Source organism: Chamaea fasciata, unplaced genomic scaffold (assembly GCF_029207755.1).
Source record: "Chamaea fasciata isolate MVZ Bird 193981 ecotype frontalis unplaced genomic scaffold, bChaFas1.0.hap1 SCAF_10, whole genome shotgun sequence".
Classification (NCBI taxonomy): domain Eukaryota; kingdom Metazoa; phylum Chordata; class Aves; order Passeriformes; family Sylviidae; genus Chamaea; species Chamaea fasciata.
Genome location: NW_027094095.1, coordinates 8,598,019 through 8,625,023, shown reverse-complemented (window position 1 = coordinate 8,625,023; position 27,005 = coordinate 8,598,019). Strand labels below are relative to the sequence as shown.

The 27,005-nt window shown below is 43.5% G+C and overlaps 1 protein-coding gene across 2 annotated transcripts in view; it reads left to right on the top strand.

Annotated features, from left to right (window-relative positions):
* CUNH1orf21 (chromosome unknown C1orf21 homolog) overlaps positions 1-27,005 on the top strand; it is a 110,774-nt gene that overhangs the window by 36,245 nt on the left and 47,524 nt on the right. Inside the window, exons 1-2 of one of the 2 annotated variants that reach the window (XM_066192212.1) lie at positions 9,116-9,131; positions 11,597-11,802. In XM_066192212.1, the coding sequence (XP_066048309.1) occupies positions 11,709-11,802 (94 nt within the window). In that variant the 5' untranslated portion in view covers positions 9,116-9,131; positions 11,597-11,708. Of the gene's footprint in view, positions 1-9,115; positions 9,132-11,596; positions 11,803-27,005 lie in introns of those variants that run through there. The other variant, XM_066192211.1, reaches the window with a different exon arrangement.

The window sequence follows — 27,005 nt, the reverse complement described above, 5'->3', positions numbered from 1 at the left end:
ATTGGTGCTGAATCTAACCCACTATCTAACCAATATCTAACAGACCTTTCCAAAAGGATGCTGTGTCCCTTTGCCTCAGGTCTCAGCATGGGTTTTGCTGAGGTGGGATTCATGGGTAAGTTGTTAATGCGCTCAGGGTGGTTCTTAAACCTCCTTATGTACCAAAAATTGCTTCATCGTTACTGTTCTGCATGGTATTTGGTTTAAATTAATTCAAGAGGTATCCAGGAAAAGTTTACACCATGAAACAGAAAGTTGTACTTTATACACAGTTGGTTTTAAATGGTGGTTTTTGAGTTCAAGCAGGTGTTAAAACTGTGGTTTAAAGCTGAGGAGCACTATACAGGTGTATGAAATGGAGAACAGGACCCAGCTCCCTATACACAGAATTATTGTGCTCACTTTTGGAAAATGTAATATTAAGTCAAAATACAGAGACAGGATGCTACCAGCTGGAATGAGATGTAGGTAGCTGAAGAAAGACAGAAGCTGGTTTCTGTGCTTTAAATCCTTATGAGATCTGTTGCTGACTTGGCTGCTCCTTGTCATCAGTGGGAGGAGAGATCTGCAGCCCTTCCTGCTCCTGTGCCAATGATCCAGCTCTGCCCTGGCTGGTTGTGTTTGAGTTATAACTGTGTTAATATGAACTGAAAATACTGCAATTGGTTTTGGCTTGTCTGCTGCTCATTTATTTATATTATAGGCTGAAGCATGGTTTAGATGTTACTTTGTGAATATCTAGGATTGGTCATGGATGCATCCATTCAGCATCTCACCATGGAACTGTAACTGGTGATATTCTAAGACTTTTTTTAAATCAAAAAAAAAAAAAAAAATAAAGGAGAAAGCCACTGCCCAAAGCTGGGACTGGAGTAAACTCCTAAATCTGTGTTGAAGGAAATGTTTTTGCCTCCATCAGGTATGTCCAGAAGCTCCTGTGTTAGAGTACTGCATGCAGAGGTGGGATGAAAGTAGGGAGTGCATCACAACAGGTTTTACAGAAGCAGAACCCAATTCCTCTCTCTCCTGTGTTTTTCCAGCTCCCTGTTCTGGGCTGGAGGTTTCTGAAGCTCTGCTGCTCAGAGCACAGCCTGCTGTCTCGGCTCCCCTCCCAGCTGGGAATTCTCGGGGATGAGATTGAATAGCATATGGCAAAGAGCTCTTAGATCAAACCATACCAGCACAAACATTCGGGTACCGTGGCCTTCAGCATCAAAAATCCTGTGTTCTCCTTCTTGATGCTGAGGAGTTACCCTGCAGAGCAGGGGGGAGCAGTTAGTAGTGTCATTTTGGGAATGCACATTGCAGTGTGCATCCCTTTCATTCCTGCTTGTGCCATTTCCACGGGGCCACGGTTAAGAAATCATAAAAAAACCCCAAAAAACAACCCACTAGAAATACTGAAGCCTATGCAGTTGTTCAGAAGAGCTAAGAGTGAAGTGAGCTGCTTTATTAGCTCTTATCCTGAATTTTACCTGCTGATTTTTAGCAAGATTCCAGCTGCTGGTTCAGCCATGGAGGAGGCAGACGTGCATGGAATGGGTGCCTGTGCTGGGATCGCTCCTCAGCAGCCTGAATGAGTCACCTCCTGTGGTTTTGAGCAGCATCTCTGCACTTATTCTGTCATTTAAGTGTTATCAGGTTAGTGAAGAAAGATTTCTTATTTCTCTAGCTCATCTGCAGAAAGAGGAGGCCCCTTGAAACTGCTGCATCCCCTAATTGCGCAGCAGCAGCAGACGTGCATATGGCAAATGTTTCCTTGCTGACACATTAACAGCAGGTCCCCAGCATCTCAGCCCCTTGGCTTCTGCATAGCTCAGTTGTTCTGTGTTGAGTTTATCCTCAGTGGCACATAAAGTAGCTCCTGGTGTATCTCTTTGGATGAAAAATGCCTTGGAAGTGAAGTGGATGGGTGGGTTGTGGGCTCTGTGTAGATGCAGAGACATTCAGGGGCATCCAGCCACCCTTCTCCAGCTTGCAGCTGCATTCCTCTTCGTCTGTGGGCAGGAATTTAGCCCAGACATGCTGTTTGGCCAAGCTTACCAGGATGCAAGGAAAGGTCTCCAGGTGGAAGCTGGAAGCTCACAGCACAGCTGGAGAGTGTATATTGGAGGCAGTGTCAAAGCAGTTTCCTGAGGTGGGCTGGGGTAATTCTGTGCTGGATTTTTGAGCAGAGAGGTGCATTGCTGCTCTGAAGGTATTCATCATTTGTTGATGGAGCTGGAGATGGAGGGAGATGCTGGGGTCTGTCATCTCATTTGTGGATATTTTTAAGGATTTTCTAGGGAATAACCAGTCAACTGACCATGGGGCTTTCTGTTGTCGAGCTGTTGTGATAAATCAGTGGGTCTAAAGGGAGGTGAGACCCTGCAAATGTGCAATTACATATAATTGCAATAGGACCCATCTCGGTGTGGTTATTTCTACCTTCATGGTGGCACACAGGAAAGATTAAGAAGTAGTTTGGGAAGGAAATCTAAGTGTGAAAGAACTAAAAATGAAGCTTAGACATTCAAGTCTTGAAATTCCAGGTCTTACTAGTGAGTGGTATTAGATCCTTGATGCTTTTCCTGTTGAAATAAAGAAGTATGTGCTTCACATTTTTAGGAGAGACTTGTTAAACCACTGCTTTTTCTGGGAGAGGGGCAGTCCTTAAAAGCTCAGCTCCAGGCCAGAGTCAGTGTTGACATTTGGAGATGCATCCCCCAGCCCTGGTGGGAAGAGAAGAGGAGTTCAGGAGAACAAGGCTGTGTTTTTTCAGTGTGGTAATTATCCCTCAGGGTTTTCCTCCAAAACAGTGGGTCTTGTTGATGAAGTGGCTGCAGCTTTTACATCAATTATTTTAGTCTGATTTGACATGATGGTGGTGACTGCCTAGGTGTAATGCTTGCATCTTTAAATTATTTTATTAAGGCAGAGCAAGGGGAGTGAGCCTTCAGAAGGGAGATGATGCTCAGACCTGTGCTTAGAGCGTACAAAATATTGTATAATTCTCTGTTCCTGTACCTCAGGGCCTTTTACTGTGTCCTGCGCACTAAAGCACATCTTACTCTTAAACCATGAAGACAGAAATAAAATTAAATAGGAGCTTATTGCTTGCTTTTTTTTGTACTTTAGAGGTGCTTGAGCTGCCTTCCCATTACAGTAAGTGCTGGAGATAATTCTTAGATACACAAGAAAGTTATGTACTGAGAATTGAACCTGGCTTTTCTGTAGTCCTGTCTAGTGTCTCACATCACATCAGCCCGAGGTGCCACCACCAGCACTGCATTTTCAAAATCCCTTTGGAAATAAATCACAAAACAATCTTTGGTGCATGAAACTGGAGGTTCAGAAAGTGACCTCAAGCCACCTAAAGTCAATGGAAAGGTCTAGTTGCTTTTAATCAGATCCCTCATGGTGGTTGCTGGTGGGTTTTTAGTTATCTGGTGTTGACTGTAGTCTGTTTTAGTGTGGGGCAAGGTAATGGCTTCAAACTGCCAGAGGGCAGGGTTAGATGGGATACTGGGAAGAAATTCCTCCCTGTGAGGGTGGGGAGGCCCTGGCACAGGGTGCCCAGAGAAGCTGTGGCTGCCCGTCCCTGGAAGTGCCCAAGGCCAGGCTGGACAAGACTTGGAGCACCCTGGGACAGTGGAAGATACCTGTCATGGCAGGGGTGGGATAGGATGGGCTTTAAGCCCTTCTAACCTAAACCATTCCATGATTCTGTGAACTTCTCTCTGTCACATCCTTCTGACAACCACAGCAATCTCTGCTGTAGAAGCAGGAAATATTTAGGTGTTCTCTGCATATTGTCATATAATCTTATTTTTTTATGAAAAGTTCTTGTTTTTTCTGGAAAGTGATGAGGATAAATGTCCTGAATCTTTGGAAATGTGGTTGAGTGGTACCTACTTCTATGTTAAAGACAAGCTCAGGTACCAGTACTGGTTTGGAAGAGGTCATGCAGATAAAATATGTTTAAAAAGTTTGGGTCCTTACCTGAAACAGGTCATCTCTGTGTGCAAGCTAAAACAAATATTCTGCAGTGTTGCTAGCCAATTAGATCTCATCTATCTTCAAAATTTTGTCTATTAATTCTCATAGAAAGAGGAGGGAAAGTAATTAAATATTAGAACTGCATTCCATAATGGTGGAGGTAATCTTTGTATCACTACTCCTAAAGCATTTGAGGGTAAAAGAAATTCAGAATGAAATGTAATTAATTTTCTTTGGAAACAGCAAAGATGGTAAGTTGTATGACTGACGTCTCATGTGCTGCTGGGCTTCTCACACTGATATTACTTTAACTCCACCCTGTGTGAATGAAGAGGATGTTTGCAATGCAATTCCCTTTCCCTTCCATATTTGTATTTTACTCTGTGATGTTTGAAATATTTTTCCGTGGATTTACTGGTGGTATTTCTCCTTAAGAGTCTGAGAAAGGAGAAGATGCTCCTGGGAAGTATCATGTTGCTGTTGAGTGCTTTTCTATTTGGAAATCACTTGTTGCTTTAATATATCAAACCCCCATGTTATTGGATCAGCAGAAATCCTGATTGCAAGGAAAAGAAAAAAAATCAGCTAATTTTGCTTATGAAAAAGGTGATCTAAGCCTCAGCGGAGAAAAGGCTGTCCTGTGTTAAGCTGATGATATGATTTAGTAGAATTAATTCAAAGCAGGCTCTTCCTGCTGAGAAAAACTAGGTAGATTATCTTCCCTGTAATGCTGGGTGTTTTTAGCTGTCAAGTTGCAGTATCTCTGTTTTCTCTTGGAACAGGGATTTGTGCTGAGTGCAGCTTTCCAGGAGAGGACACAGGCCCATGGGCCTGGGCAGCTGGGCTGGTTTTGTGTCAGTGCTGGTTTAATGTAAAGCCATGGTGTGTTTCCCTGTGCTCTTGGTTTTATGGCATGGAGCTGATTCCCTCCCCTTCCAGGCAAGTCACTGCTGTGCTCATCTGGCTCTCTGGGACAGCCTGTTTCCAGCAGGAGGCTGAAATGTGTAAGAAGCATAGGACTTGTGCATCACAGGGGCATACAATTCATAGAAGGGCAGAAAATGCTTAATTTCCTGGCTGTTTTTACCAGTGGGTGATGGGAGCATGTTCTGTCCGTGGCTCCCAAGGAACAGAGGTCACCACCAACTTTGACTTTAAAGTTTGAATTTTTGTTGAGAGTCAAATTGTTTGTTGCTGTATGGTCTGATCCATTATTTTGAGTCCAAGGTACTTCCAGGGTGGTTGCTGTTGCACTTTTTCCAGCGCTACTTGCAGCCCAAACGTTTTTAATGCTTCCCTCAGGCTTGGCCAAATCTGTGAAAGATCTTTTTTAGTTGGAGCTGCTGTTAGGATATCATCCATATAGTGGTAGCAGTACTCCCCTGGAAATTGTTCTCTTATGGATGATAGATAATGCCTGAGCAACGTACCATTGACAGATTGTAGGGCTGTTTTTCATACCTTCTGGCAAAACTTTCCGTTGATAACACTTGGCTGGTGCAGCATTATTAATGGATGGCACTGGGAAAGCAAACTGTGGGGTATCATCTGCGTGCAAAGGAGTAGTAAAAACCCAATCTTTTAGGTCCACAGTCAGAATATCCCAGGTGGCAGGAATCATTGTAGGAGATGGCATACCAGGTTGTAAAGCTCCCTTGCTTTCCATGACTGCATTGATTGTTCTCAAGTCATGGAGCAACCTTCATTAACCAGACTTCTTTTTTATAAAAAACACCAGGGTGTTCCAAGGACTCGTGGATGGTTCTAGGAGTACCCTTGAGTTAGTTGTTCTTTTACTAGGGATTTAGGGGCGTGCAGTTTCTCTTTCTCTAGGGACCACTGTGGTATGCACACAGGTTGAGTTGAACGTCATTTTAGGGCTAGTGTGGGATATTCTAGTGGCCTCCATTAAAAATCCGTCCCTACCTAGATTCCCCATGCTGAGAGAACATCCTCCTCCATAGGCTAAGTGGTGCAGCAGTGATATATATATATGGCCAAATTGTGGCTGTCTGACCCTTCAGATTTTTGACCAACACAGATCTGCTACTCAAACAGCTCTGTGTTCTGTGTGGTCCCTCCAAGGCCAGCTACAGCAGATCTCACAGCCATGGTGGGCCACGATGAAGGTCAAGTGTTGGCAGAGATGATAGTGACGTCTGTCCCTTGTGTCAATCATCCCACTGACCTTTATTTGTGAGGGACTTGCCCAAGGCATTGTGATGGTACACACCATATTAGGTCATGACCTGGGTCAAGTATACCTGGGGTTCTCCTGTCGACCCTCAGAATCTGCTTTTGGGACAGAAGACTTCAAACGGAAGAGTTGAGAAATTCAGGTTTTAGCAGGGATAGTCACGGGTGGAGTAGGGGTTGATACCATGGCATGTATTTGGCCTGTAAAAGCCGCATCTATAACACCTGGGTGTACAAAGATACCTTGCAAAATGGCACTGGATCTCCCTGGAAGCAGTGCACTCAATTCTCTCCCTATGGGCCCCTGGGCCTTGAGAGTGATTCTGTGTACCTTTAATGATCTTATGGTTGTTGAGATGGAGATCACCCATTCCAGCTGATCCTCTAGTCCTTCTTGTGAGCTGGTCACATAGGCTTGCACAGGAAGGTGGGAAGATGCTTGTGTCATCGTGCGTCTCCCCCTTGAACTTGGTCTTCCCTTTCCCTGGTCCTTAAAAGATTGTCTTTTAGTACAGACTTTGTATTTGCATTGTCTGGTCGTATGACTGGGTTTCCCACACCAGTTACAGTTAATGTTTACATTCCTCTGTCCTCGAAATGTCTCCATTAGAGTGGGCTTGCAGGGGCAGTTCACTCTCAGGTGGCCTTGTTGTCCACAGCTGTAACATTGGGATGTGAGTTTTACAGCAGATGTAATGGACTCTGCTAATAAGGACATGTTGTGGGAATCAGATCCAACCTTGGCACAGGCATTTATCATCTCGTCTAATGATGGATTTTCATTTGGAAGTAGTTCTATGATTTTCCAGCAGTCTTCATTAGCATTGTCCCTTGCCAATTGTAAAATTAATTGGTTTGTGGCCTCAATATTCACGATTTGTTTTTCCATGGCATCCTTCAGTGTCTCTATGAATTGCAGGTAGGGTTCTTTGACCCCCTGACTGATCTTGGAATACTTTTGGAACCATCTTCTCTGGTGAAGGGTAGCGGAGAGAGAGAGATGTTGCAGTGGAGAAGTCCCTGGTGCTAACTACCACCAGCCCTTGTGCAGGACAAGTTCAGAATTCATTTCTGCTTTCTTCTTTCTGGGGAAAAAAATTGACGTGGAAATCAAACAGGCCTATTTCTTACAGGAAGTAAATGTAATTAATAGCAGTAAGTTAAATCCTTGAGTTCTGCCGGGAACAGGTTGTTTCTTAGGAAAAGCCAGTGTGTTTTTTCTTTGTATCTCAGGGGTTTTTCATGGTTGCGTGAAACTTGTTGCTTTGATCTCTTGAGCAATGTGAAATTTTAACCTGATTTCCTATGTGGTCAACACGGAAAGAAACTTGCAGATGTATCTGCAGCCTGAAGATAATGAAAGATCAGTAATCTCAATGCAATAAAGATGAAAACAGATACACCTGTTGTTATAGAAGAATTAACATGCAGTTGTTATAAAACATTGGAAGTCCTCCATTTGTATGGAGTGTTTGTGGAAGCAAAATGTGTTTTGTCAAGGATGCGGCCTTTGACCGTCAGAAATCAGAGGTGAGGGCATAATGAGAGGATTAATGAAGTGTTGAAAAAGTTGGTAAAAGAAAAAACACATCATAGACATTGCTCAGAAGAAAGAAAAAAGGAATTGCTTAAGATTTCCAAAGGTATTTTCTATTCTAAGAGCTGATCTCTCCCATTTTTAGCTCAGAAGAAACCTGTGGTACAAAGTACAGCATCTGAGAATGTTTCTAGTCTTCTTCTGACCCGCATGTAAGATGTTAATCCTCAACCTGCTGCATTTCATTTGGGGGTGGTATAGACACTTTTGATCTGCCTGAGAGATTTTTCTCACTAGTGTTTTGCAGATAGGAGCCTGCAAATTGCCTCTCAAATCTTGATAATTAGTGATGGTAGGTGGTGAACATGAACTGCAAATGGTTTGAGGTTTTCTTCTTCTTTTTATTTTTGGCTTCTGTAAATCTGTGTGCCCCAAAATGCTGTGGGAGACAAAAGGGAAAATTTCATTTGTGCACAAGTGAGGGAGGAGGAGGAGGAACGGATGTGTTGTTCTGCTGCCGTGTGAAGTGCTGTGTTTCACATCCCCAAAGCTTTGCCAGGCATCCCACTGAGTGAGGACCAACACCCCTCTTCTGAGTGATTCACAAACCTCATCCCTGAGGGCTCTGCTTCTCAGGCAGGGGAGGTTTCCCAAGGCTGGGGAGCATCGTGCTGCCCTCTGCCTCGGATTTCATCCCCTGTGAAATTAATACTGCTTTTCTGCCACTCTGTTCTTTGTATTAAATCCTCAGCTATCCCTGGGTTGTGTTTAGCAATCTGTGTCTCACAGCACTATGTTAAAGCAGTCCAAGGAACATGCCTGGAAGTGTGTGTTAGACTCATCTTGGAGGTCATTTTTCAGTCGCTTTCTCAGCCCAGTTTATTGACACCAGGAGAAATTTGCCTCCATAACCCAACTATTAATTGTATAGCTTTTTCAGGTACTGCTGTGATTGCTTCTCTTTAATGTAAAAGTCCCCATCTATTTCCTTTAATCACAGCATGCCTTCAAACGTGACCGTATTTTTTGAGGTTGATGTGTGTTACCAAAGTGGTTGCGGGTGAGATTTGACCATGGATGTTTTTTCCTTTTCTTCCCCAAAGAGCTTTATCCTTCTGCATTCCTGTTCTGCATCTCCTTGCGCCTGATTGTTCCTGAAGCTCAATGGTCCTGGGACCATCACCGTCCTGGGCACTAATCAATAATTAAGTGTTTTGCAATTTGTTGTGCTGCATGTTGGCTGTATAAGGCTTCACAAAAAAATCTCCTTCCTAAACACAAGCCAGTACTCCTTAGTGAAATACATTTGGGTTTTATTACTAAGCAATTGTTTTCCCTTTTGTAAACAGTCCGTGCTGAGAGACAGAAAAAGAAACAGGAGAAATAATTGAAGACGGCAGGAGCATAATCCATTCAACAGGTACTTCTGTGCCCGCAGTTCTGCTGCTCAGAGTTGCTGGGCTGTGGTAGGCACTAATTCCTCCTCTACAGCCGCCTGCCCAGGTCTCATGCAAATACCTCTACATCCTTTCCAGGGTTACATCAAGCCTTGTCTTGCTCCTTTTCCCATAGTTGGCCTCACCCTTTTCCCTGAAATAATACTAGTGGTTGTATTTTAAATCAGAAGTCAGTGTTTTTAGGCTCTGTCTACCTGGAGGCTCCTGCTTTTCTCTGAAATCTGAAGCAAGGGCTCTGTTGCTCATGTTTACCCCCTCATTTGTTTCAGCTGGTCCATTAAAAGCTCTTGTCTTTGACCAAATTTATGTCCTCTGGGAAAATAAGTCCCCATTTCACTTCCAGTCCAGGTAGCGGTTCCCTCTCCTGGTCTGCTGTCTCTCCTCCACCTCCCACACCCCTGTGTGTCTTTACCTATCTCCAAGCACAGCATGGCTGATGTTTTAAGTCCCTTTGGATCCTTGTTTCCCCCCAACAGTGAGATGAAGATCTTAGTGCAGGCTGCCACTTGGACACATGAGAGGATGAACTGTCAGCTGTGACCCTCCCAGAACTGCAAAAACTTCCCTGGCTTTATACTGACTTTTCCTGTAAAATCTAGGTTTTCCTGGGCGGGGGGTGAGGGGAAAGGAAGTTATGTAACCATATCGGGTTAAAAAATAGCTCCAGAGGGGTGTGCTCACTCCCTTCCACTAACAGCATCAGTGGCTGTTGTAGGTTGCCCCGAACACTGGCTGCCCCACCCCTGGAAGTGTCCAAGGCCAGGTTGGATGGGGCTTGGAGGAGCCTGGGCTAGTGGATGGTGTCCCTGCGCATGGCAGAGTCCCTCCTAACCCAAGCTTTTCCCTGATCCTATAAAATCCTGTGTTTTGGGGTTAGTAATTAACTGTGGCTAAGGAGGAAGAGAAGGATTGGGCAATGAGAAATTCAGGCACAGGTGTGCATGTACAGGAGCAGAAAAAAAGGAGTAGAGCATGTTGGGGGATGTACTGAACATAAAACGGTGCCGGAGGGGTGGCTGCTGGGAACTGGCATTAGCAGATAAACATTGTATGTTCTGAAACGCCCTCGCCAAGTGGAGAGAAGCACTGCTCTGTGCAAGAAAGGGGAAGCTGGCTGTGAGTAGGAGTTAAAGGTGGTTCTGTATCCAGAGTCCTTCCCCTTGCTTGGTGAAAGCCACGGTCTGCCGTAGCAGAACCGGAGTCACTCTGAGCCCGGCTGCCACATCCTCATGTCTTTGGCTTTGGGGATGGGCAGGAAAATCCCTCCGGGGGCAGGAGCAGAGCCCTCCTGGACCATGTGCTGGTGTGTCACTGAGCTGCCCTGGCGTGGGGAGGTGTGCTGTCAGTGCTGACTGCTCAGGGAAAGGAAACTCACGATTTCCCCTGGGAATATCTGCTGGAATAGATACTGCTGAGTCATAGAATGCTTTGGGTTGGAAGGGACCTGAAAGATCATCTTGCCCCAGCTCTCCCTATCCTAGGTAAGACTGCTTGTCTGGTGTTACACATAAACTTGTGGTCAGCATGGAGCAAAATGAGCTACAGCCTTGTAAAGTACATGCTCAGAAGTAATGAATTAAGAAATCGTGTTTATGATCTTATGCTATAGCTGAACTAAAGGGGGAGTTTCACAGTTTTCTTTCTTCTGAAAAGTTTGGCTGGTGGAAAGGCAAACCAGGTCATCTCACCATATTTGAGGTAGCTTTTGTTCCAGTGCAGAACCATTTAGCAATAAACAGTTCATGAATTTGAATTTCTTTTTAATCTGAAACATTACAATTCTTTGATTTTTCTTTTCCCTTTTGTTTTATCTGACATCTGGACTGTTCAGGGTGTGTTATTCCATCTTAAAATGGGGGAGTTGTCTTTTTGAGCAGTGGAGGTTTTATGGATTGAGTAGAATAATGAACATGTAAAGATACTACAGCTGACTATCGCCTTTCACATCTGGCAACATAAGATCTTTAATCGATTTAGAGGGGTTGTTTTGTCTGAACACTTGCAATTAGCAGCTCTTAATCAGTAAAATGCATTGTAAGAAATCTGGCTTGATGGGTAGATTGGTAAAAGGAGCAGGAGGAGCAGATATTGACGATTTCTTATCTGTTCTCCCAAAACCCTCTGTGTTCTGTGAGAATAGCTGGCTGGGTGGGAAACAGATCTGCATGTTGCTTTCTTCAAGCCATGGATTAAAGGATCAGGCTGGAAGAGGCTTTGAGTTCAACTGCTGTGCTCTGTCCCAGGGTGGAGGTACCTTGATCACGATCTGCCTGTACCAGATTTTATGGAATATGATTTTAGCAGCCTCAGGCCATGGAGGCTGTGCCCTTGTGCTCCTCCTCCCAAACTCCATTTTTTATCTCGTTGAAGCTCCCCATGTAGAGGGTACCTTGTGTGAATGTTTTCCTCTCTCTTTGGCCGTGTTTAGGTGGAAGGGACTTGAGAGCCGAGCAGGAAGGTGGATTATTTCTGCAAGGATGAGCGGGCGTTGCTAGAGATGATCTGTGGTTCGGTCCGGCTGGAGCTGTCTGAATGAAGCGATGGGCTGTGCCTCCGCCAAGCATGTGTCTACTGTTCAAAATGAAGAGGAAACTCAGAAGGGCAAGAACTACCAGAACGGAGATGTGTTTGGGGGTGAGTGTTGCAGGATTGGCTTTCTCCCAGCACCGTGAATGTTCTGGAAGGTGTATGAGGGAGTCTTAACCTTTCACGAAATATAAAGCAAAACACGTGTTAAAATCTATCACAATGACAAAGCAGTTGACCCATCCAGGGGAGGGTACCATGACACTTGAAGCAGAGGTGAAATCCTTAGTGAAAAAATAACATTTCAAGTGACGTACAGTACTGCACTGTCTTTACCTCCACAAATCCTGGTATAGTTCAAAGACAACGAGTTGCACGACCCCCTCATGTATTTATGTATGTGTCTCTGTTATATGTTTGTCATTGGGTACCAACGTAGTTGACTCATTTCCTAAAAATAAAAATCTGTTCAGTAAGAAATATAATTCCTCACTTCTCTTCTCCTATAAAGCAGTAAAACATTAGTTCTGAAGTCCTGTAGCAAACAGGGTTTGAAGGTACCATGAAACTAGAAACTGAGGGATTTAGTGGTACTGGGAAGCTGAGAATGTGGGATGAAAACATCTGTTTCACTGTGAAGACTTGTCTGTGATCCAGGTCTTACGCATCAGGAGAGATAAAGTAATTGGAGGCAAAATCATGGTCAGATTCATAAGGGTTTTTTGCCCCAAATTCTGTTAGTATACATGAAGTGTTTTTTAGAGAAAGATGTAAATCTTTAAATATAGATTTTAAAATGTCAGGAATTATCTGAAAGACTGTTCAGAAATGAAATTTCTAGATCTGCCTGGATGCCTGTCTGAAAGTTACGTCTGCTCTGAATAAGCTGCCTTGGTACTGTTATTCTTAAAACGGGTGCCTTGGCACTGAGTACATCAAAGCTCCCTGGTGTTTTTTTCTAGCCTTTCTGAGGGCTAGCTTGCTCTCCCAGTGGATCCCAGAGGTGTTACCTGTAGAGAAAGTAGTTGTTGAACAAACCTCAGGACTGTTCAGTGCTCCTTCTCATCCCTGGGAGATGCTGGGTTTGGGATTATGAGCTCAGTACATTGCTTTTTGTTTAAAATAGGCTTTTAAGTTGCTGTCATAAAGAGAAAATTCTATCGGTTGCTCAAGAGAATTTGAGTTTAGATTTTAGCTTATACTTAGTGAGGGAGCAATTTTCGGCAAAATGTGAGCCTCGGTGTTTTTTTCTTTTTTTGGTGTGGCTTAACCACATGCTGTGGGCCAAAGACCATAACTTTAACACAGGAAACTTAAAGTAGCTTCTGGAGTCAGAGGATCAAGAAGATTGAAGGGATTTTAAAAGGCTCCCATTTATAGAGCTGGACTGGTGTCAGCAGTATCATTTAGCTATTCTGGGATCCATTTGAGGGCTGTTAATCGTTCCGTGTTTTAATGTCAGGAGTACTACCTGCTATTAACCATTTTCTGGCCCGTGCTTTAGTTTAGATGTGGGATTTGTCATTCCTAAAGATCTGAGTCCATGACTGACTCCTTCTTAGCAGAGTTGGAGTCTGACTTAAACAACTTGTTTAATGGTAAGGATAGAAGTCGCATTTTTCCCTTGCTAGTGAAAGACAGCTTCTAAAGGTCAGGACTGGATGCATGAGGAGCTTGAGCTGGAGTTTTACAGATCATCCAGTGCCACCCCCTGTCCTGGGCAGGGGCACCTCCCACTGACCCAGGGTGCTCTAAGCCCTGTCCAACCTGGCCTTGGACACTTCAAGGATCCAGGGGCAGCCACAGCTTCTTTGGGCACCCTGTGCCAGGGCCTCACCTCCCTGATGCTTCCTCTCTTATTTCAGGAAAGGGACAGAAGTGTCTCACCAGCCAGTGGCCACGAGTAGAGTACCTGTGCTGCCTGTGGGGATTGAAAGTTCCCTGCAGTATGGTTAGGCAGAGCTAAACCAAGGTGAGTGGTAGGCAAATGAGGAGCCAGGAGGTGATGGAAGGAGAATTTGAGGTTAGTTTTTGGTGAGGAGGCTGAAAAGTAAAGGTAACAGAAGTCAGATAGGGTTGGAAGGTCACTGATGTGTCAGTAACACCCTGAGAATATTGGTGAGCAGAAACCACACTGTACATGGACAGTGAACACTGGCAGTGTTGGCAGCTGGGGTCTAATGTGACATCAAGGGCCTGTGCAGAGCTAGCAGGGATGAGCCTCATGGCTGTGATAGCCACATTGCCTCAGGTGCTTCACAAGGGGAGGAAATGCTGAGGGATTTGGTACAGCGATGAGGGGATTACAGGAAAAGAGCAGAGTGCTGGTGCTGCCTTCCCTGTGCAGGCGGTGGGGTGTGAAGGATGTGGCCGACAGGAAATTGCCCCTCGCTGCGTGACTGCACCCAACTGGAAACAGTTCACCTTCCTTCCGCTAGCACCTTCCCCAGATAAGCTGCAGGCAGGCAGAGTCAATAGTAAGGATTGTGCTTTCCAGTTAAGCAGTGTTTGTACATTTTTTTCCCCCATGAGTAGTTTTTACTTGACTGAGCTTCTCGGAGTGGTGCGGTTCTGCTTTGGCTCTTCCTCAGAACCTCTGGATCTATTTTTCTTCTTTCATGGTGGGATTGGTTGCAGCCAAGTCTGTTGACTATTGGGAGATCATGGCTTCTGAGACATTTGGGTTTTTTTAACTTTTAGAAGTCACTGCAGGTTAAGATTGATCTCCAGTACCCTATTTCTTCCCCAGCTTTTAACCTTTTATTTTTAGCTGAGCAGACACATTGAGCCAGGTGCTTGCTGTGAATTTGAAACCCTGGTGTTCAAAACTGAGAAACCCATCAAGAAACCCATGAATTCTGTCAGGACAAATCCTGGTAAATTAAACCGAAATATAAAAATTTCCACCCTGTCCCAAACTGCAGAAGTCATGCCGCATTTTGCTGTAATATATATTTAAATAATTGAGTTAGCGGGCCTATCAAAGGAGATGTTCTAGAGAAGATTGAATATAATATGATTATAATGTCTGTTGGTCTCTAATGACTTTAAAAATCCCTCTAATAAGGATAGTAATAATAAATCTTCATTTATTCATCATTCCACTTCAAAGCTGATTTCCAGGGCAATACATAAGAACTATAATATGTAAATACCAATGAAGAACAAAATGCCATGACAGAGCCTTGGGCATTGTTGATTTCAGGATATGTTTTAATAATATAACATCTCTTGTAGATTAATTTTATTTGTGCCTTTATAAAAAAATTATGGGATGTTCATTTGGGGAGGAGGTTATTAAAGTAATTCTTTCTATAAGAAAGTAAGTGGCAATGTGATTTGGGAAAAAGTATTCTAGAATCTGTTCATTAATCTGAGAGGCTTAATCCAGACGTTTCCATGGAGCTCTTGGGTGGTTGGAGAAGGGGGAGTGAACATGTCAGGTAGGAATTTTCTGACAAAATGGGAATATCATGGTGGGATTTCTGTCATTAAGAGCAGCTCCAATTGCTAAACGCGTGTAAACAATGCTGAACGCAAAGCACAATAGTTTATAGACGAGTTTCTCTCAGAACAGTTGGGAGAAGGTTAGGAAAGGAAATCTTCAGCAGTGAAGTATTGCAGTGAGATTGAAAAACTGATTAATACACAAGGGCAGGCTGGACAGGGCTTGGAGCAACCTGGGATAGTGGAAGGTGTCCCTGCTCATGTCAGGGGCTGTAATGAAAGGGGCTCTAAGGCCCCTCCCAACCCAAACCATTCTGGGATTCTGTGATTGTCTGTGATTGCTTCAAAAGCTCTAGGGCAGTTTTCTCTCTCATGTTGATGTTTCCTTTCTTCCTGTGTGTTTTATGGGATTGTCTCCCTCCTGTTCATCCCTGTCTTGTATTTCCTTCCTTGTCTCTCTCAAAGACAGCAGAATCCTGACTTAGTTTGAAGTAAATGCCAAATTGCTAAAATAATTGAAACCTTTAAAATATGTCCACTCCATGCAGAAGGATAATAACAAGGGAGAATTTGGACTGTGATTTACCTTTCCTAAATATGCATTGTCATCTCCAAAAATAGTGTGTCCAAACCTTTCTAGAGATTAGTTTGCTTTGAAGGCTCTTTCCTTAACAGGCCACAAGTATTGTCTTAGTGAAAACTTCAGTCTTGGGATGCTGCTCAGGACAATTCAAAATATCTCTAGGCCTGGCAAGACTGTTCAGATGTCCTTAATTAATATGAGGTAACTTAAAAACCCATCTTGTTCCAGTACACAAAATTGTGGAGGTCATCTGGCCATCTGAAGTGGGGAAGTTTTCAGTTAAAATTTTCAGTCAGAAAAGTGTTTTCAGTGAATAACACCTTCCTGTCGTTACACCATTATAACCCCTCTCCTTTCCCCTCAATTGTCAGGGAAAAAAAAAAAAGCTAAAATTGAAAATGAGAATTTCTTTATTCTAGAAGACAGTGTGGCTATCCTCAGTGAGCTGGAGCTGTCTGGAATGCTGTAGCTTAAGCAACAGAACTTGTGTCCTGTCAAGTGTGAATGTGTGCTGGGATCAGAAGGTCTCCCTGCACCCAAACACACAGTTCCCTTGGCCTGGCAGCCTTTATTTGATGGACTGTGGTGGTTAGCTGCTGGAAACTCCATGAGGAACTGCTCCTGCTCATGTGGCTGTCCTAATATGTTCTGCAGTATCAGCTCTTGCTCGTGCTGGGGACAGATGCATAAAGAGACCAACCCCATGCTGTGTCCTTATTCCATGCTTTGAGACTATAACTTTTTTAAAGGACATTTTCAGGCATGAAAAATGTTTCTGGTACAATCACAGGCACTTGTTCTTAATCCAAGCTCCGTGGAAGTAAGTGGCCTGTAGGCACCCATTCTCTAAAAACTCAGTCTCAGGGGTCTAAAACCAAATATCACAGTGAGTTTCAAAGGAGGAGATTTTCATTGCTTAAATTCAGACTCTGGCTGAGCTCCTGGAAGGGAAGGTTTCATGTTGTTCATGGTTTCAGCAGCTCATGTTGTAAAGTAGATCTTGTTCCAGGTGCTTGAAAGCTGAAGAAAAGCAGATGAGTGAGTGAGTGCATTGCAGCAGAGGGTGGAAGTGCACGAGCATCTTCCAGAATTGTACTGGACTCTGTATTCTTTAACTGACAGAGGGCAGGTTTAGATTAGGGATTGTGAAGAAATTGTTCCCATTGAGGGTGGGCAGGCCCTGGCACAGGGTGCCCAGAGAAGCTGTGGCTGCCCCTGGATCCCTGGAAGTGTCCAAGGCCAGGTTGGATGGGGCTTAGAGCAACCTGGGCTAGTGGAAGGTGTCCCTGCCCATGGCAGGGCTGGAATGGGATAATCTTTAAGGTCCCTTCCAACCGAAACCATTCTGTGATTCTCCTTCCTTGCCCTGTTTAGCAATTTGTTGATAGCCTGCCTCTTATCTAAGTAAATGGGGCAGTCCTAAGCAAGTGTTTCAGGAAGTGAGAGAAATGAATAGAACCAAACCCTACCTTCCCTGGTTATATTCATGTGGGAAATGTAACAAAATTGCCTGTGTTATCTAGGTTTATGATGTATTTGTGTAACTCTGAGAACACCCTTGGTAAGTCAATAATTTGCTATTTTATTACCATAAGGAAGCAACAGAGTTTAAAGAAAATGAAAACAAACCTAAACTGCACCCTCAGGTTTTGTCTAGTTATGTATTCATGATCAATATGTGCAAAGAAAGTGTTTTCCACCATGAATTAAACCTGTATTTTCGCCTTTTATGTATAGAAGTGGCTCATCTTTATAGCTCTTGGAAAAGGTGCTGCATTTGCAGAAGAGGAAAGAGGCTGCTCTGGACTGTGGGTTGGCTCTGAGTAGTAACAAAACAAGCTCTTCCTCCCTCTCCAGCCAGGAAATATAGATATACAGGTATATAAACAATACAGAAAGAGCAGTCCCAGGCATGGCAAGGCACCAGATCCAGGGAATGCAGTGAGGAGCACCAGGAGACGAGGCTGGAGACAGGGAGAGGAGAGATGGGAGAGAAGATACCTACAACGTGGGGCTGAGGTCCCTCCAGGAGACAGGACCAAAGGCAGGACTAGAGACAGGCAGACCTGCTCTGGCAGGGACTGGAGGCCCAAGTCTCAGCAGAAGCAAAGCTCCTGAATCCACGGGCAGGAGATGCAGGTGGGGTCTGAAGGGGCTGGTTGTGGCCTCTTAGTGCACTCAGGACTCTGACAGCAGCTGCTCATTAATTGTGGTCTGTGTATAATGATGGTAATTAAAATAGTTTTCCCTTCTTCTACTGTTTTCCCCATTTTTTTTCTGCCTTGGAAGTGTAGAAACACTGATCTGGTGGTCCTTAGGAGTGACATCCAGATCTGTGGAGAGGTCCCTGCAGGCTCCAAGAAGGTACCTTGCCCCTTTTTGCAAGATTGGTTTTCGGTGTCTGTTTTCACTGATCCAGCAGAGAGGAAAACCAATTCAGAAGTGATGGGAGAGTAGCTTTTTAGATACCTGGGGGCTGGAAAATGACTTATTTGTAAATGGTTCAGGCAGTAGAGCAACAGTGTTTGAAGATATTTCTCAGTGCCTATTTGAAAAGAATAATCAGAAATACCCAAAAAAGAGATGCCTTTCATGAATGGATAGAAGATCTTTGCTATGGAAAGGTTGCTGAGCTTTTCTTACCTGAAAGAGAATTGGACTTAGAACAGGTGTCCAGAAATTAGTTAGACAGCCCTTGCAGTCTATAGTGACCTTCTTCTGGTGGTTAATCTTCTTGGACTGTTTTTACAACCCCTTGTCATGGTATTAGATGAGGGAATTATTCTGCAGAGTCATTCTCCTTAGTGGAAGGAAGCTGTTTTTATCCAGATCTTTGCAGTGCTGGGGTTTGGAATGATACACACACAGTTGGACTCAGCACTTCAAGTGGGGATTTACAGTACAGAGACAGAAGGTGAGCCAAGGTGGAGAAACAGTTGATATCCCTGTTTTAGGAGCAGAAATTAATCATAGGCAGGTCATCACTTCCTTGCTTCTTATTTTCATGTGAGCTTTCCCCTTTTTCAAGCTCTGTCAGCATCAGAGCACCCAGAGAGCGACCAGAGTGCAGGGGGCTCCAAGGGACCCCGAGTCTCTGCGGTCCCTGGAATGTGGGCAGAGGGAATGTGGTGTTATTCTAGGGAGTGACCTTTCCTCCAAGCTGCTTAGCTCCATGGAGAGTCCAGTCCCAGCCCATACACATGAAGTGCAAGGGGTGTGCATTTCACAATTGCATTAGTGGGCTATAAATAGGGCCATACATCCGCCTTTGGCGCTGGTTAGAGAGGAGCCAGGATGTGTTTTCTGGCAGCCTTGGTGCTAAAGGAAATCCGTTTATTTTATGGTACAGACACACTTAGTTTTTCACCTAATCTTTTAAAGACAATCTCTGGCATTCATTGCCTACCTGTGGGTGCAAACAAGGAAAAATCATGGTTAAAATGCCAGATACTTTCAATTACTGCAGTGTTCCTTTAGCCATTTTCCAAGAGTTTTATTACTGGGCCACAAATTTGGAGAAATAAAAAACCAAGAGAAAACCCCAAAGCCTGAAATTTGGCCGGAAAAGACTCACACTGGGGAATAATTCCCAATTCCCCATGTAAGCCTTGTGTAGCTGCATGGGTGTGTATTCATTTCAGCAACATAAGGCTAAAATTTTTAAGGCTGTAATTTTATAGTAGGAAATATCTGCTGGTAGAAATAGCTGTTAAATACAAAGAAAAGGAACCTGACCAGTAAGTGTTTGTGTATCTTTGGCATACACAGCCAAAGGTGCCTTTAGAGGATAGAGGAAGTGAACATAGAAGGCATCTCTCCAGGAGGTAATTCTCCAAAACACTGTGCCATCATGGGCATTTCAAATAAATATTACAACCAGGTGGTCTCGTGTTATCCTTGGTCAGAGGCCCAAGACTGACAGTGCTCTGTCTTGAGCTAGCAGCAGAAAAAAAAAGGGGAAAAATGGAAAATGTTAAGACTTCTGCCTCCTGTGCTTGTGAAAAACAAAGCCTGGCTTCTGCTGAGTGGGTGTCATTATGCCCTGCCATGCACTTTTTATTCTTACCTGTATGAGTGGGGGCTCTGGCAGAAAGGATCAGGTTTAGAGTGCTTTTAAATTCTATTTTTCCTTTCTGTTCTTGTCACAGGAGCACTGCAGGGGCTGTTCAGGCAGCTCAGATGCAGGGCACTTCATGTTCTGTGGTGCTGGGAAGGAGCATGCAGTCACCTTTGTCTCAGGAGTTATGGCTCCAGGAATGATCTTGAGCTATTCAGAGGGAAAAAGAGGGGGTGTAGGGATTTGTGTTTTTCCAATGAAGTCTCCCAAATTGTGTATTTGTTACAATTACATGTGTGTTATCCCCTGAATTTGTTGTTGAGTGGTCACAGCCCCTAAGGCTGCCAGAGCTCCAGGAGTCTTTGGACAATGCTCCCAGGGATGCACAGACTGGGGCTGTTGGGGTGTCTGTGCAGGGACAGGGTTGGACTGGATGATCCTGGTGGATCTTTTCCATCTCAGCAGATTCTATGATCCTCTGATTCCATGATATACTGTATTTCTAACTGTAGGAACTAGGTGCATCGTGAGATGTTTTTAGGGTGAAAGTACCTGTCTAATACAAGTGCTCTAAGCACATATTTCTTGTTTTGATATTTTTTTTAGCTATTACGAAACTCCTTTTTTTCAGACATCGGTATTTTGCTTTGTTTTAAAAAGTGCTGCCGAAGGGGAAGGGAAGAAGGCATGGAAAATCTGTAGCAAGAGTAAAATATTAATATTTCCAATAGATTACTTTTGGAGCTGCTAGATGGTCTGTAAGTAAAATAATGTAATTAACTTCTGGATCTTTTGCATCTGGAGATGTGCACTGTATTTTATAAATCAGGTTTTCGTTACATCTCCTCTCTTCCTTTAAAGGAATTTTGACAGTGAGGAGATATTACTGGTCCTGGGTATTTATTCAGTCCTTTCCATATTGGAATTAATAAAAACAAAGTAACTGCTGATTCACAAGCGCTCCTTGAGGTCCATGAGCAGGGAAAATTTGATAGCTTAATATTAATAGAAAAAAGTTACTGTGCCAGAAAGGGTATGAAAATCCATTTCAAGTCATACGTTGCGGGGCAACAATCTCATTTAATAGTTGACTGATTGAGAATGGCATTGCTTGTTAAGGAAAGAGGAATTGGCTTTTTTATTGACAGGGAAACTGAAGGCACCTCATCCTGTGTTGGCAATAATAGGAGATGTGTAATTTCGAGGGCGTGGAGTGGTAATGACTTGTTTTCCAGGGAACACTTGGGGCAGCTCCGTTCAGGAATGGTTTTGGGCGGATGGATATTTTAGAGGGGCTGTAAGAGACAGGGCCTCCTGTGCTGCACCGGGGATGCTCCCAGAAATGGTCAGTTAGGTATTTTTCCTGGAGTTCAATAGTCCCTGACTGGTTCTGTGCCAAAGTGGGGAATGTTCAGTACACAGACAGATGGGGGTGAGGGGGAGGGTCAGCAGAGACTGGGAGTTTCATTAATGACATTGAAAAACCTGAAGAGAATTAAATATTTTGTGCTTGGTGGTTTTTTTTTTTTTTAACTTTCTGAGGGAGAATTTCAAACCAGAGCAGTGAAATGGAACTGAAGGAGCATTTCCAAGCTGGCTGTGCTGTTCTGTGTTCAAGGCAGCCTGGATGCAGACACCCACCTGGGGGCTTCATATGAACAGTTTCATATTTTCAACTTCATATTTTCACGGCACAGACCCTTTGTTTTCCTCCTGTCCATTCCTTTAATTAATCTCTCTGCTGCTTGTTTCCTCTCCTGCTTTCATTTCTCAATTTCATCTTTTTAGTGGGCTAGATAATTGCATTTACTGGGTATCCTTCCTGCCAAGCACCATGGCTGTAATCTCCTCCACCTGAGAAATGGTTTCCTTTGAACAACCTGGCATCTGCCTCAAAGTTATGTGTTAATTAAATGAAAACAAAAAGGTAAAAAAAAAGTGTCTGTGTATATATATGTACATGTATATATCTATATGTATATATGAATTATATAGTTTGAGCAAGCAGAAATCTGGGTAGCTGAAAGATAGTTATGAGTGCACACCACCAGCACTGTTCTTTGGCTTTGTAATTACAGAGGAGTGCACAAAAGTCTTTAATTATATGATCACATGGCAGGTTTTTTCAATACCATCTCACATAGGGTGTTTCCTCAGATCTTGAACACAAAGACAGTATGAGCAAGGCAGAAATTGTGTGTTTAGCATTAATGGGATTTGGGGATGTTGAGGTTGTATTTTAAAATCTTTCCTGAGATAATGAAATGGCCTCTGAGGCTGTGGTTTCTCTGACCTACCTACAACTAAGGTAGACCTGGCAGAAAGAGGGCAGTAGGCCTGTGCCCTGGGTGTAAGATTAGTTAAAACAATCCTTAATTCATAACGTGATAGAAAATTGTATGTACAATTCCAGTTTTCACAGGGCTTGGTCTCTATGACAGCTCAAAACATAGAGTAGCCTTAGGGGCTTTTTGACCAAGAAGAAACCGAGTAGTGGTAGGAAACAAGAAGAAAAAACAAGTAGAGGGGAGGGAACTAAGAAGAAACCAAGTGAAGATGGGAAGCAAGTTACCCCCTCCTTGATTCATACCTGCTGATGTACAGTGGTTTGTTTCTGCAAGTCGCATGTCAAATGTGAAAATTAAACCTGTAGAAACAAGGGAGCTGAATTATGGCTTCATCATCACCTGTCACCTTTAGACTGGGGGGAAAGGAGTCAGAAAACCCAGGATACACAGACTGAGGCACCCGAGGGGCAGCAGCCGTGCAGGGGTTGGGACAGTGCCTTTTCCCATGGGCAGACATCAGGCTGGGAGAGGACAGTTTCCCAAGGGATGGAGAGCTGTGAGAGGTTTGCAGCTCTGGAAACTGCTGAGGGCACTGGGGAGGGGTGGGTTAATATGGCAACATGAGGGTTTGTGCTTCTCCAGCTGCAAAGATCAAGATCATGTCCAGGACAGTTAATGAATGGAGCTATGTTGTGTCAGACCTGTCGGCCTCAGAGATTGCTGCTGAAAGATGTCATGGTTTGTGCCTGCAGGAGGGAGGTTTGATAAAGTAGAAGGGAAGTTGCTAAATGTTTTCAGGTGGGGATCACCCTTGAGGGAGTGAATGTTTCACAGAGCACTGGATATGCCATATGCTGGATAGCTTAGAGTAGAGCTAACTCCCTGTCTCACTGAATGTCCGTCCAATTCTGCAGGAATCCTCCATTTAGGGACTGGTTTTTGTTACACTGAATGTCTCAATCCCTTTTTTTCCTCCAAAAAAGACCAGCCCTAGCAGTCACATCTGTCTTGTGCAGAAGGAGTCGTTGGCATTCCTTGGGTACATGTTAGAGTTGTGTAGGAAGAAGAAAAAGTGCTTGAGGGTGGGCTTTGCAGATGTGCTGTGATCTGTGTGGTGTGTTGATTTTTAAAAGAGCTGTTCTGTCAGAGGATTTAGATTTTGTTGGCAGAATTGGTGTGTTGTTCGTGTACCTGTTCTCTGTTTAGTATCTGGTGGTGTCCACTGCCTCGACTCCCAACAGTGGCTGAATTTTTAGATTGGATTAGGGTAAGGTAAATTAATTTAGGAAATCTGAATTAGCATTTTCAGATAATCCTTTGAGAAAAATGGGTTGACTTATTTCCTAAGCTAATTTTATTATTCTATTCATGTTAGTAAAACCATCATCACTTGGATCAAGAATTGCCTGTGAATTGATAGCTTTGAGGGTTGGTAACAGAAGAGGACAACAGGCTGCTCACCCAATACTGGTTGACCTCCAATGAAATTTCACTCCCAGTCCCCATCCAAGTGGATCAGAAACCACCCCCACAGCTGAGCAAATGCTTCAACCCTGTAGAATCAAATGAACCATAGAGCTGCTGCTTTCTGTGAGTGCTTGAAGCTGGATCCAAAAAGATAACTTGGAAATCCTCCATTTCTTAATATTTAGTTCAAGAAATATGAATTTGCAGGATTTTTGCAAGTACTCTTTCTGACTGTTGACTTTTTTGGGGATTTTGATGTGAGTTCCCTGTTATCCAGGCAGTTGATAGCCGCATACATAACAGAGATGGAATAACCTAAGTAGCTCATCTCACCCTTCCAGTCCTCCAGACCAGATGGACATGAACCTGTGGCTCTCAAGGTTGATGATTCAGGTGGTGGGAACTGCAGCCAAGCAATCTAATTCTGCTCCTTGGCTGTCCTGATGGTCTGTGATTTTGGTTTTTCTCCTGATGGGTGGCCTGGCTCTTTCTAGAGCTGAGTCCACCATGGCTTGTGTCCTTCCAGTGCAGCTGTGGATCTTGGAGTGTTCCTCCTTCCCTGTGGCACTGGAGATGGGCTCCAGGAGAGCTGCATCCAGCTCCAGCATCCCAGCACGTGTGGGACATGGAGCTGTTGGAGCCAGTCCAGAGGAGGCCATTAAGATGATCAGAGGGATGGAGCAGCTTTGCTGTGAGGGAAGGCTGGGAGAATTAGGATTGTTGAGCCTGGAGAAGAGATGCTTCAGGCCTTCCAGTGCCTGAAGGGAGCTGAAAAGAAAGATGGGAGTGACTGTTTACAAGGGGTAGAGTGACAGGACAAGGGGGAGTGAATTCTCACTGCCAGAGGGCAGGGGTCCGTGGGATATTGGGAAGAAATCCTTCCCTGTGAGGGTGGGGAGGCCCTGACACAGGCTGCCCAGAGAAGCCGTGGCTGCCCCTGGATCCCTGGAAGTGTCCAAGGCCAGCCTGGACAGGGCTTGGAGCAACCTGGGACAGTGGAAGATGTCCCTGGCCATGGCAGGGGGTGAAATTGGATGGTTTTTAAGGTCCCTTCCCACCCAAGCCATCCTGAGATGTTTGGCATGTTCTGCACTCAGCATCTAAGTGGCTCACCTGCTGTTCTGTGTTTCAGTTCAATTGCATCAAAATCTCTTATGGTTCTTAACAAATATTTTTAGAAAAAGCAATTCAGTCTTTTATCTAAATATAGCTTTGAGCTTTCAAGCCTTTGGGAGAGGGGAGCACGTGAAGCTTTGATCTGTGGCATTCACAGCAGTTAGGAGCACTTTCTGCACCTGGCAGAAGTAAGTGCAGTGCAGAGGAATTTGTTAGACGGAAAGCTCCTATTTTACAGAACAGACGTGCGGTTAAGTGTGGATGGAGGATAAATCTTGGCATGTCGTGTGATAGAAAGGCAAGAGAAACTGCAGAAAAATATGTGGCACAGGAAAATGAAAGTGTATTTAGAAACTTCCCTCTTGGTGGTATGACTGAAGTACCACTCACCTCCTGCCTGATACTTGATATCTTGCTAAAAATAGAGAAGAGGCTCACCCACTGTCCCTCTTGGTGGAACCAAATCTGTTTGTCCTTAGATGTCTGCAATGGGAATACAGTGTAAATCAGCATTCTGTTTATTTACATATTTAAAGGCTTGCTGTTTAACCAAATATTTCTGCAAAAGTCACAGTGACTCTAGATATATTTGATGAGGTTATGCTTTTTTCTAGTCTTGTTCTTTCCTTTAAACTGAGCTAGAATTAGTGCCATTGCCCATATTCCTGTGGTAAAGGCACTTACAGCCTTGTCTGGAAGTGCTGAAGACATTTTTCTCATGGGAACCACCACAGTTTTGTGCCCCCCACCCAGTAATTGTTTCAATATTCTAAGTTGATATGCTCATTTATCACTGAAATTGTTATTAATGAGTGCTGTTTTTCTTTGTCACATTGCCATGGCAACTGGGTGACATGTTTGAGTGGAATTATCTGTTTCCAGATGGAGATCTTCATTCATAAGATTTGCCTGCTGAGAATTTTTGCAGCATATTCAATTTCAAAATTCTTCCTCCCTGTGCCTTTCCACAGTTTGGAGCCAGAAACGTTCCTGCTTTCTGGTTTATATCCTGTGATTTTGTGGTGGGTGTTATGCCTGCAATATTTCTGTCTTTTGTGGTTCATTTATGCTGTTTTTCTTTAGATTTAATTGAGTTGCCTTTCTTCAACTCAGGATGCTGTGACAGTCCTGTAAAGCCATTCCTCCCCCATATGAGTTATTGGAAATTTTCTCTTTTTATATAATACACCACATAATAGAAGACAGGTCTTGATTTTGTTTTTGCTCCTGAAAGGAGCATAAGGATGCATTTCTCTTTATATGTGATATGTCACATTCTGAATGATAGTGTCCTAATTTTTTTTAATCGTATTCACTACCTGATTTTTAGTTCTATACCAGAAAGAAACATGAACATGTTTCACTTCTCTTTTTTATATAAAACTGTATTTAGGAAAAAGACCAAGGTAAATATGCATAGAGTACAGATTTCCTTTATCCTGAACTTCTTGCAGTTTTAAAGGTCTTGTTGGCTGCCAGACTTAATGAGGTTCTACAGGATCTCAGTCAACATTTCAGGATTTCTCTGGATTTGTTTCTGGTCACTCAGACCAAAATACGTCAAAATGCTGTGTTTACTTCGGCAGAAAGCAGAAGGTAAAACTTCAAAGATGGTTTTTATCATCCTTTACTTCTTCAACTCCAGGTCACCCTTACCTTATTGAGCAAAACCAGGTTAGCAGTTTGCCCATACCAACAGGAAAGACATTAAGGGCCCATTCATCCAACCTGTCTTTAATCTAATTTTCATGTTCATCTAAAACTATTAATGCCAGTACACCTCATGATCTACTTCAAAGTCTGTGCATTGTATCAACATCCCTTTTGCACTTGCAGTGCTTTCATCCTGCCAGTAAGTTTAGAACAAGAACAATCTCATAAATAGCTCATAATCTGTAGTTTTTTAACACCTTAACTTATGTGTAAGGCATCTATAGAAGACAAATTTTATCTTCACCTAGTCAAAAAAAGTCTATATATCATTGTGTCCTCCCAAAAATAACATAATGCAATGCAAGACCCATCCTCTGCAAATAATGATTTGATTTTAGTTCCTATATTTAGCATATTTGAAGTAAAGGATGTTGTCCTACCTGTGAATAAGGTGTTACTTCTCTGTTACACGAGCAAGCAGTGTTCTCTCTAGCTGTATAATTCTGTATAATTACTTAGCTGTTCTTTTCCTTTGCAAAGTGGAATCATATCTATTTATACCTCCTTCCAGCACGAGACTCTTCAATACTAACAAATGTTACCAATGCATTATATCAGTGCTCCTTGTTTTAAGGAACATATTTTGCCTGTGATAGAGAGCTGGGAGAGCTTATGAGTAATGATGTTGCTTCAAATGTGA